Source organism: Myotis nattereri (assembly GCF_964212035.1).
Source record: "Myotis nattereri genome assembly, chromosome: 19".
In the NCBI taxonomy this organism is placed as follows: domain Eukaryota; kingdom Metazoa; phylum Chordata; class Mammalia; order Chiroptera; family Vespertilionidae; genus Myotis; species Myotis nattereri.
This window is the reverse complement of record NC_138095.1, coordinates 13644606-13655904: the sequence shown is the minus strand read 5'-3', so window position 1 is coordinate 13655904 and position 11299 is coordinate 13644606. Positions and strand designations below refer to the sequence as shown.

The following is an 11299-nucleotide window of genomic DNA, read 5'->3' as shown; positions in this document are numbered from 1 at the left end:
ATCCTTAGGTGAATTATTTTTGACTCTTACATAAGACAAAGAGACACTTGATTAAACTCACATTTATTCCCAGCATGCCTAATTCTGTGACAAGCAGGCTTGAGCAAGCTCTGGTCATTCTGGCTTTCAAGGGCAGCGCGTTCAGACAGCTGCCTGCAGTTCTACCTCTTGAACTCCACCTGCGTGTACACCTTAGTGATGTCATGGTACCTGCCTTCAGGGGGCTGGTAGTTGGAGATGGGTGGTGTGTAAGCTGGCCCTTCTCTCTCAAAGGGAAACAAACGGTAGTCCCGCTTGATGGCCTCCGCATAGAGTTCCTGGGATGTGAGTTGTAGCTCCTGCAGAGCTTCCTGCTGGGCCTCAAGCATGGACTTGATGGCTTCCCTCTCCATCTTATGCTCTTGCTGCTTGTACAGGGACCACTTCTTCAGGAGCAAAGCTCTCCGTTCTGCCTCCTCAAAGGAGAGCTCTACCTCAGGCCGCTGTCTGGGAACACAAATCCAAAGTGTGAAGCTGGGAGCACTGCCCTCACTGACCACAGAGTCGGGGACTGCCTATGGCCCAGGCATCCTCCCTGCAGACAGATGGAACTCAGGAAAGAAAGGGACAAATTCAGGAATGGCATGTTGAATGTGGCGGCAGCTGCAGCTGACACTAGGAACCAGGGCCATTTGCTTTATGTGGAAATAGGAGACAGTGATCCTGAGGAGGTTATAGTAGCACTTCCTCTTTCCCAGGCAGAGACTGCCTTTGGTGAGAGGTGACTGGAGAAAAGTGAAATGGTATAATGAAAACGAACACCAAAACCCCAGGGAGTCAAGAGCCTCTTACCAGCCCTGGAGTGCCAAACACCTGCCATGTCCCGCTTGTATGGCAAGGTGCATTTTTATAAATAGTATACGCTTTTCTAAGACAGCAACCCGGCACACAACACATCCCAACTACAAGCATTTTGCCTCACAACGCAAGGGCTAAGGGTTTTCTACCATCAGGATGGGCAAGGCCCAAGTTGTCACAACTACAACTTGCAAAAGAGCAACAATATGAACTTTTGAGCAGTGCTGATAGGAACGAACTCTAGCACCTGGCCTGGCTTATCAAACAATTATTCTGAGTTTCTTTCCCACATTCAGCCATTCAAGAGCACCACCCAGGAATGTTTTTCAAGTCCCATGAGACACGATCAAGAAGAGGTCTCAGCCCAGGGCCAAGTCAGCCCAGGCCCACTGGCCCCCTTCCCATTACTGGCATAAACGGCAAGGAGAACTGGCTTTAGGTGATGGGACTCCTTCGCCCTGAGGACCTCAACCCTAGAGGACTCTTACCTCACTTTATCCATGAACTTCACAGGGATAATAAAATCTTCAATGGGAATTAGCTCCTGGCTAGCCTTTTCTAGTCTTCGGATCCTCTTTTTCAAGCGGTCCTTTACAGCTTGGTCTTTTTTAGGATCCACCTTCTTCCTCTTTCTCAGAGGTTCTGCTCTGATGGATAAAGCAAACATAAAAAATTTTCCTCTTCAGTTTCACAAACATACTGAGAGGCAGGGCGCCAGGTAAAGCACCCCAAACTTGCACTGAACTCTCCACTGGGGAATGAACCGCATGGCCCTAACCTCCTTAGCTGAGAGTGGCAGGGAGATGGATGGCTTCCAACCCAGGGTCCTTGTGAGAACTGTTTGGGCACTGTCAACCCAGGAAGGGGTGGGAAAGCTTCATGGGGCATCCGGGTATAAATTAAAGGGAAGTGCTCATCTTTAGTGCTGGAGTGCAGGTATGCCTTGGGATTGCACTGAAAAGTGGAAATACCAAATTGGTGAATTAGAAGCCAATTACAACTTAGACCGATTTGTGATAAAAATGATTTCAGTAAGACTAAGAGAAAGCATAAGAAAAGTGACTGGCCTGTCCCTACTTTGGGGGATTTCTTAACAAATATTCCCATCCTAGAGCATTAACAATAGTCTTATTTACTCTCAGGAACACATTTCCTATGGTGATAATCTAGTATTAAGAATAATCAAATCCTCTAGCATCAAAGCCAAATTTTATGAATGAAGTCCCTAGAAAGTATCCAGAGTTCCTGATGGAAAAACTAGTCCTCACACCTTCCCTCCCCGCCCCCCTCCCCCCGCGGCCTCCCCCCCCCCCCCCACTTCTCCAGGGAGTCAGAAAGGGAAGGCCCATGAGGAACAGACGTGTATGCGTTGCCCTGTAAAAAAAAAAAAAAAAACACAATCCATTCAAAGTAGTTATTTAAACTACTTTTATATTCAATTTTTGTTTTCTGATTACAGGCACACCAGTATTCCATACAGAGACAGAAAAACATCCAGCTAAATTTAACTGAGAATTTTTGTAAGCTGTTAATGTTGCATACCAAAGAGTGGTCTTGACTTGTTCTGTTCCAGTGCACACCTACCTCCCGCTGACGCCCCCAAAGAGGTCAGGCCCACATTGGAGCTTACCTCGTGGGGATGAGCTCCCAGAAAGACAACAATGAAGCTCGCTGGTGGGTGTCTCTAACCTGTGTCTGCCAAATCCCCAGACGCCTGAAAGACATGAGTATGTACAAATATCCGATTCCCCCCACTAAACAGAAGGGAAAAAAATTACAATGCCCTCAAAATCGAAGGCGCTTGTACTAGATGTGACAGCAAGGTCAATGCGAGATTTTTCAAAATCCCCCGTTCACAACAGAGAGCAGCAGTTGGGCGGGGTCCCTAGGGGCTCGCCAGGGGCTCCGAATTCTCATCCACAGGTAGAGGCGGGGCAGCCCATTTGTAACTGAGATGTCCGTGGACAAGGGCGGTCAGGGAGGAAGCACGGGCCAGGCCCTGGCCAGCCCGCGCGGAACACCCCCCGCGCGCGCGCGCCCCGGATACCCCCGCGCACGGCCTGACGTCCGCACTCACCAGCACGGCGAACGCAGAGCACGCGCGGCAGCTCCCAAAACCGTGGTGGCCATGGCTTCCAAGGCAGCCGCCGGCTGCTTCCGGGCGCGCACCTCGGCGGTCCGGCCCACGGTGCCTCGCGCTACGGTCCGGCAGTCCCGTCGCTTCACGCGATCGCGTTCCGGCCTGGGGTGCAAGCCGCGGAGGACTGGATCACGCCCGGCCCCGCCCGGCCGCAGCGACGGCGCGCGGGCCCGCCCCCAGCGGAGGGCTGGATCGCGCCTGGCCCTGCCCCCTGCGCCGGTGTGGGTCCTTTCTTCCGCCTCCGCCGGGCGCTGCGACCGCACACGTCACCCCTCCCGCCCCCCCTCACTTAGTTGGCCTGCACCCTTGTGAGCATCAAGACTCCGCAGTGCAGCCGGAGTGGCCAAGAGGATGTCCCTTTACTCCGGGTCTTAAGTGTCCACATCTGTGAAAACGGTCCCCGATCCTCCAGTAAACGCGCCGCCTCGGCTTCCCCGGTGGCGCTCAATGGGGCTGGTTATCCCCCTGCATTCGTTCAGACTCGGGGCTGCGGCCGCCCGCCCGCCGGTGGCTGCACCTGGGCGCCGGCACGTGGCCTGGCGCTCACGAGATGCCCAATAAACGCGAGTTGATGAATGACGGAAGCTGGCTAATTAGTCGGACTGCTCACCAGCGACGTAGAGCTGGAGAGGCGGTCCACGCTATACTCCGACCCGGTGCGGCACCACCGGCCTGAGCTGCCACTCGAGGCCCCGCTTGCCCGCCGCGGTCCCAGCAGACCCTCCCCTTCACCCATCGCTGCGACCGGGCTGGACCCAAAGCGGAGCCTCCCTCCGCTGCCCCGACCCGCACAGGAGCCAGGGCGGCCCCGTCCGCGCAGGGAGCGGTTTCCCGCCGGGGCGATTTGGCAGGTGCGCGCCGTGACTTCCGGCGTTGCCCGGGAGCTGCCGGAGGAGGAGCGGCGCAGGGGATGCGGCTGTGGCGGCAGCGGTGGCGGCCGAGCGCGGGGGGCGGCTGTGGCGGCGGCCTGGGGCGCGAGCCGGCGATGGCCTGGCGGCACTGAGGGCGCGGGGCGGGCGGCGGCTGGAGGGGGGGCGGCGCGGGAGAAAGCGGCGGCGGCGGCCCCATGGCCCGCGCGCGTTGAAGGACGCGGCTCTCGCCTCAGCCCGGCGGCGGCCGAACAATGAAGCTCCTGAAGCCGACCTGGGTCAACCACAATGGTGAGTGAACACAGGGGTCGCCGGAGGCCACGCCTGGCGTCAGATCGGGGTCCGGAGCCGGGTCGGAGTCGCGCGCGGGGCCGTGCCCGCCTCGCTCCCGGCGCCTGGTGCCCGGTGCCAGAGTCGCGGAGCGGGAGGTAACGGACTTTGTCCTCGGAGCGGGGAGACCGGCGAGCCCCGGCACGTGCTCCCGCCCGGCTGCGGCCAAGTCCGCCTCCGCCCCCAGCTCCTGCGCTGAGCCCTCCGCCACCCACCCGTGGTCCGTGGAGGCGCCGCGGCCTGGCTTCGGGAGCGGCCCTTGGGCGCTGGCCAGTTCCTGCCACTCGTCTGCATCAGCCAGGATGTGCTCGGACGGCTCGATGTGCGTGGAACCTGGGCGCGACCCCTCGTGTAGCTTTTGATTGGCGGGGTGAAGACCTGCCATCGGCACGTCTCTGCCCTGCGGGAGGGGCTGTCCCTGCTCCGGCCGAGGCCTGGATCTGGTGACTGTGCCCCGAGTTGGGGGGCTGTGGCTCAGCGCTGAGGTCCCCCAGCCCAAGGAACCCGGTTTATTCTGAGCTGGGGCGTCATGGTGACTGACTTGGGTTGGGGCCCATCCGACAAGGTGTGTTCTAGGAGAGGGGCTTCCTTAAAGCACACCCCGGGGGACCTGCCTTCCACTCCTCTGGTTGGGAACAGGCTGTGTGCGGCCCGGACAAGCCTTTAGTCACCGGCGGTTTTGTCATAGTTCTGCCTTGTGGGCACAACTGCAGGACTTGGTCCTCCTCACCACCCCTGTCCCCAGGCCCCAGGGGGGGTGAGGGAGGAGCGTCCCCCATCCCCTGGCTGACAGCACCGAAGCCCAGGGAGCGCTCGCTCCTCCAGCGTAAGGCCTGTAGCCCCGATGCCAGCCTGCCTCTGGCTACCGGTAGGCAAAGGGTCACCCCTTGTTCCTCATTTCTGCTTTGCATGCAGCTAGAACGAGTTACCGTTTTCTTTTAGAGCAAGTAGCGTAGATGCCTTTGCCTTTTTTATACATGTCGCTTTTCCGTTTTGAACCTGATCTGGCCATTGCCCTCTGCTACTGCAACTGAACTGAACATCTGTGTTCTTTCAGGCAGAAGTGCTGTCCCTTTCTCTGCTGTGTGATATCTCTGTCATTTTCCGGGGCCACCTCTTCCTTTTACCATTCCTCCTGAGTTAGTCCACTCTATGTGCTCTGTCCCTGTGTCCTTTCCATATGCCCCCAGGGCGGAGGCTGCCCCATTCCCCTCCGAATTCCCCGCCACCCTCGGCAGTGTCTCCCACATAAAGGATGTATGATAAATATTGGCTGAAACAAGTGAGAAAGAGGAGGTTTCTGTAATTTATGAAGACACACTAGGTTTATGTGCATAAAACCAAAAGCTGTGCACTATAGTTTCATTTCTCCTAAGTTGATTCCCAAGAGCATTTTCTGATGTGTAGTATGCAGATCTCTCCCTGGAGACCTGGGGAAATATTCAGTAATTATAAATTACGGAGCTTGTGAATTAGGAAAGGAAATATTTCATTATGAACTAGTTTGTTGTGTAAGTGAAGATCTGAAGGAATTTTTATTTTAAAATAAAAATGTTGCCCAGATCAGTTTGTGTGTATAGTCAGCCTACCCTTCTCCAGTCTCTCTCTTTCTGCCATGTAATTTCTAACTTTGTGATAAGCTCCTTTTTAGGACACAAGTTCTGTGCTGTGTAAGAATAAGTCAATGTGCTTAAGTGATTATCTAGGTACAAACAAGTGAGAGTCTGCAATGGGACAACAGCCAAACTCCCACCCTGGCAGAGTGGGCGGGGCCTCTTGTTGGTGTGGCGGCTCCATAGTCAGGATGGAACTTGATGATATCTGCTCCGCCTTATTCACAGTACAATTATGATGTTTGGTTGGGAAGGAAGACACAAAAGTGCACCCCAGATTATAAAATACTTTAGAAACCTAAGACATAATTTTTTAAAAAAATTGAGACTCTGGAGGGATGGAATTTAACTTATTTTAAACTTGTTCCTTGTTAAATTTCCTTTTAAAATCTCCTAAAATCAACCTTTGACTTATCAAGTGTTCAGAAGAATTGTCAGGGTAAATTAGCACTATCCTGAAGGAAATAGTCATTGTCTGGATTACTGACCAGTCCTACTGATCAGCCCTTTAAAAACTGCTGAATAGTGAGAGCTGCTGGGGGTGGGAGCTGCTTGGCCAGAAGCCAGAGTGGTGGGTTGTGCTTACTTTAGATTCACAAACAAAAAAGACCATGGTGCTTTGGAGAGGGCATCATTTTACTTTCTGGCTTCCTTACAGCTTGAACATGCTTTTTCTGGTGTCTGAGAGTCCAAAGAGGGATGGAGCAAGAGAGCCCAGGAATTTCCCTGTGGTGGTAGGATCCATTCAGATAGGCGGAAAAGGCAGCTAGAATAGGGCTGGTTTAATGCAAAATGAGAAGTATATGTTGGGGTACAGGCATACTTTCAGTCTTCATTTTCCCGGCTGATAATAGTGGTAAGACCTTTCTCCTAAGATAAGGTTCCTCAGCCTCAGCACAGTTGACATTTGGGGCCATATAATTGTTCTGTTGTGGTAGGATTTTAGCATCCCTGGCCTCTACCCAGATGTCAGTGGCACACATCTCCCCATACACACCCAGTTGTGGCAATAAAAAATGTCTCCAGACATTGCCAATGTCCCCTGGTGGCCAGAATCACCCCCAGTGAGAATCTCTGCTCTGTGGTAAGTTAACACGTTAAGTGCCCAGTCACCGGTGACTGACACTATACTTTCCGACGGAAGACAAAACAGGCTGGGCGCTTAACGTGTTAATAAATGTTGAAGTTGTCATATTCCAGTGAAATGAGCCTTGAAAATGAAATCAGACTGGGTTCAAGATGCCATCATTAGCTGTAAATTCTTGGGATTGTGACTTCACTTCTGGACCTTGGTAAAGTTGAGTAAATATAAAAATTCACCCCTATCATTTCATACCGCACCCAAAGAGTGCCTTAAGGTATATAATAGCTAATAATATTTATAACATACATAGACATTAGGTGCCCGGCGTTGTTCATACTCAAATGTTTTACTCTCTGTAGTCTGTTTTTGTGTGTTTAGGAAGTTTCATTGAGATGGGTTCTTCCCATCCCTTGGCCTTTGTTCCTAAGAGTTTTTCTGGAATTCTCACTCCTGGGCAGACAGTGTTCATGCTCAGCTCTTCAGAAGGACCAGGACTGGAAGACCGCTCATCCTCCTTTGGCCTCTGGCTCACGCTTTGATGGCAGTGTTGTAAAAGGTGTTTGGCTAATGTTCAATAATAGGATAATTTGTCAGTTAGTCACATTGCTTTGTGGTGGTTTTCTCTCCTGTCCTGTGATTGCATTATTTTCCCCCTACCCTGTCTCATCCCAGAAAGGATTTTGAGACATCCTATTGAGACATCTTCTGCATCTGGGTGAAAATAAGTCAGCTTGAAGGGGAAATGCGGGGAGGATGGTGCACAGTTACTGGAGGGGCCCTGCAGACCTGTCTCTCAGAACAGGCTGGGGGGATCCTAATAGAGATATTTATGAGTGCAGTGGTTGTTAAGGTACACTTTAGAGTGCTCTAGATCGGGGGTTCTCAAACAGGCCGATGTCTGGAGACATTTTTGGTTCTCACAACTGAGGGGGGTGGAGAGCTACTGGTATCTAGTGGGTAGAGCACAGGACTGCTGCTGAATGCCCTCCAGCATATAGCACATGCATCCACAAAGAATCTTCTGGCCCAAAATGCCAGTCGTGCTGGGGTTGAGAAAACCTGCTCTAGATAAGAATATCTTCATTGTTTTTTGCCTTTTGTTGTATTTGTCTCATCGTTCCAATAAATTGTTTCTTGAGGACAAGAGTTTTGCCTTTTATTTTGAAGTCAGTCTTGTTCTTGAGTCTCTGTGCTCTACTGCTCACCAGATGTGTCAGGGAAAGTCCTTTTGATCTCTTTGCCTGATCTGTTAAATGAAGCCAGTAACACCTGCCTCCCTCTACCTGTGAAGGCTCAGGAAATGTGAGCTCTCTTTACATTGTCTCTCACTGGCTTATACCTGATGCCAATAGGTCGATTTAAGAATACAACCAGAATACACTGCAAGAGGATTCAGACGAAAACTGGGTGGGATTTTGCCTTGGATTAATACACATGTGGATTTTTCACTGATTTATACACCAAACATTGAACCCTTCTGGAGAGAAGTTCATGGTACATAAGGTTATCCCTATGTGTGGAAAGCTGTGCAGTAGGTGGGAGAGAGGGACCTATACCACATTCTAGAATGCAGGGCAGAGGGAAACCAGAGCTAAATGAGTGAGATGCCACGGCCTCAGGTGGGGGTGCCTGGCTTGTGGTGTGCCCTTGGGCTGAACCGTGACCACAGGGGGACTGTGATGGTGGAAGAGGCCCCACTGCTGTGAGAGCATCAGGAGGAAAGGCCCAGGGGGCGCTGAGAGCACTGAAGAGAGACAGCATGTTAGGGCATGACTGAGCAGGTGAAGGGGAGAATGGGGCTGGTAGGCGGAGCCGTAAGCACCTTGATGGAAGCTTAGACTTCCTTCTAGGGGCTGGGGGAGGGGCACATTGACGTTTCTGAGGAGGCTGTCTCCAGAAGGCCCCAGAGGCGTTCAGAGGCTGTTCCCTGGGTCTTGGTGAGATGATGAGGGAGGTAAGGAATGGCTAGGCACTGAAAACAGGGCAAAGGCAGGTGACTGTAGATTTGGGTCACTCTCTGAGTTTATTTCTTTAGTATGCTAGAGAAAGCAAGAATGAGGACTAAAAAATGGGGTTTTCTTAAACATTTGCTTTTATCTAAGAAGTGGTTGAAAAGATGTTTTCACTTCATGAACAGAATTGTAATTTACAGCTTGGAGGGACCTCTGGGCAGCACCTGGCTTTGGCCACTGAGGGAACCCACTGCCTTTGCATTGATCGTGGGTCCTGTCAGTGACCATGGAGAGAGGGCTGTCTCCTTTGACCTCCCCTTTTCCTCAGAGGTTGCTAGGTTCTCCCGTTTATCAGGGTGTTTGCCTGTAGGCTGCCGAGGTGTCTGGCACATGAAACAGGTCTGGAATGAGCCCTGGGACCAAAAATCGATGCAACCACATTTTATTATCCTACCAAGATGAGCAACAACTCCTAGAGAGGTGAGTGGGTCCATCGGTAGTGTCCACATTATTAAATAGCAAAAGGGGAGTGATACACATAGTGGGTTGTCTGCCCCTATTTCTGTCCAGCAGAATCCCAGTGTTTTTCAGGTGCCTGCCCTCTTCTGCAGGCCAAGCTGCAGGGACAAGTCATGATAGCCCTAAGCTGGTATATGGGCGAGTGCCAGAGATTTGTTGAGGAACAGCCATTTGATGCCATGCTAGCCAATAAGACTGGGCGGGGATGTGTGCTGGGGGCTCCTCTGGAATCAGGTAAGAAGAGCTATGTGAGAGGCCTTTCTTCTGCTGGACTTCACTAGGTTTGCATGTGGCAGTCAGCCTGCAACCATGAGGATGACAGGACGGGTAGGTGGAAGGACATGGCTTCTTAAGATGCTAAATTAACACACCCAAAGCTGACCCATCTCAGGATTTCTTATATCGATTACCCTTGAAATTCTCTATGACTTGCAGCAGAATTCCCAGGTGGAAACAGGCTGTATAAAATGAGGTGACCTACTAAATGTAAAGAGGGTGAGTTAGGGGGCCACACCCAGATTCCAGTCAGAGCCCAGGCTTACTCTTTCTAATTACCAAGTGTTGGTCTCTGTGCTGGGCACCTCTGTCCCAGGGAGGTAGAGTACCCATTTCCCCCTTGCAAAGAGCTTCCAGAAACCACATGGTTCAGCTTGGTACCAGGAGTCCCTTGTGCTCGGATATTTTTCTATGGCTGCTTCTGTAGCCACACAGAGGGCCTTGAGGCTTCTAACCTGGCAGATTGCTCTTGAGGTGTGCTTGGCAGCTCTTCTGGCATTTGGTTTTTAAGAGCTCTTCGGTCATGGGGTATCAACAGAATGCTTTCAGGGAGAGGCCTGTATTTGAGTCTTCCTCTTGCCTTTTCTTTTTTCTTTGTTTTTCTTTATATATATATATATATATATATATATATATATATATATATATATATATTTTATTGATTTCAGAGAGGAAGGGAGAGGGGGAGAGAGAGAGAGAGGCATCAATGATGAGAATCATTGATCAGCTGCCTCCTGCACACCCCCTATTGGGGATTGAGCCTGCAACCAGGGCATGTGCCCTTGACCGGAATCGAACCTGAGACCCTTCAGTCCGTAGGCCAATGCTCTATCCACTGAACCAAACCAGCTAGAGCCCTCTTGCCTTTTCTTACACTAATCATCATTGCCTGCTGGCTTACATAGTGGAGTGTGAGATACTCGTCTAAAATTGGGGTTAGAGACCTTCCCACCAAAAGTAAGCTCTTGAAGAGTGAGGCTTTGTGTTTGCTAATGCTCTATTCCCAGGGCCTTGGACAGTGTATGGCACACACAGAGTAGGCACTCAGTAAATGTCAGGTGAGTGTTGACTACTGGAGGAAGGTTGATGGAAGGTGGCTGGTGGACGGGCAGCCCACAGTGTCTGCTACCCTTGGCTGGTAGAGTTGATTTGCTTCAACCAACTTGTTGTTCGTCCTGGCTGGCTTTTCTAATAGGTCACACTTTGTGATAGAATTTACTGGGGATTCCAACAATGAGAGGGAAGCATTCTTTTTTTTAATAATCCTCACCTGCATTGATTTTTTTTTTTTTTAGAGAGAGTGGAAGGGAGAGGGAGAGACTGAGAGAAACACCAATGTGAGAGAGACACATCATTTGGTTGTCTTCCGCACACCCAGGGCCAGGAGCCTGCAATCAAGGTACATGCCTTTGATCGGAATCAAACCCAGGACCCTTCAGTCCATTGAACCAAACTGGCTAGGGCAAGGGGGAAGCATTCTGCCCAAGTCCTATCCAAGGAGCCTATTTATATAATTGTGTCTAGAGCTTCCCATTTTAGGAAGGGGAGTAGATGAAACAGAATAGACAGCAAGTGGTGGTGGGGTGGGGGAAACACACTTTGCATCTGTGGAAATGTGCTTCATTCCTAGAGGGAGGGACCTGGACAGGGTACCATGGCATCCACTCACAAGAGACCTT

General features: G+C 51.4%; 2 protein-coding genes across 3 annotated transcripts in view; one reads left to right on the top strand and one right to left on the bottom strand.

The window, feature by feature from the left end:
- Nucleotides 1–47: 47 nt before the first annotated feature.
- On the bottom strand, nt 48–3712 carry MRPL40 (mitochondrial ribosomal protein L40). Its single transcript, XM_081114130.1, has 4 exons — nt 2915–3712; nt 2468–2551; nt 1326–1484; nt 48–486 (listed from the first exon to the last, which is right to left on the bottom strand). The coding sequence occupies exons 1-4, from the start codon at nt 2965–2967 to the stop codon at nt 162–164; spliced, it is 621 nt and encodes a 206-aa protein (XP_080970256.1). The 5' UTR covers nt 2968–3712; the 3' UTR covers nt 48–161.
- Nucleotides 3713–4100: 388 nt separating this feature from the next.
- The window catches only part of HIRA (histone cell cycle regulator), a gene marked incomplete at its 5' end in the record, with an annotated part of 63317 nt that continues 56118 nt past the window's right edge, over nt 4101–11299 (top strand). For both annotated transcript variants that reach the window (XM_081114129.1, XM_081114128.1), the window contains one exon: nt 4101–4137. In XM_081114129.1, coding sequence (XP_080970255.1) covers nt 4101–4137 — 37 coding nt within the window. The remainder of the gene's footprint in view (nt 4138–11299) is intronic.

What these genes read in the sequence shown, in the direction of transcription:
- MRPL40 (XM_081114130.1), bottom strand. Translation starts at nt 2,967, where the DNA reads ATGGCCACCACGGTTTTGGGAGCTGCCGCGCGTGCTCTGCGTTCGCCG. An exon ending in TGGGAGCTCATCCCCACGAG is followed by an intron (nt 1,485 to 2,467) that starts GTAAGCTCCAAT and finishes TTTATCCATCAG; the next exon opens with AGCAGAACCTCTGAGAAAGA. An exon ending in AAGTTCATGGATAAAGTGAG is followed by an intron (nt 487 to 1,325) that starts GTAAGAGTCCTC and finishes TTGTGTTCCCAG; the next exon opens with ACAGCGGCCTGAGGTAGAGC.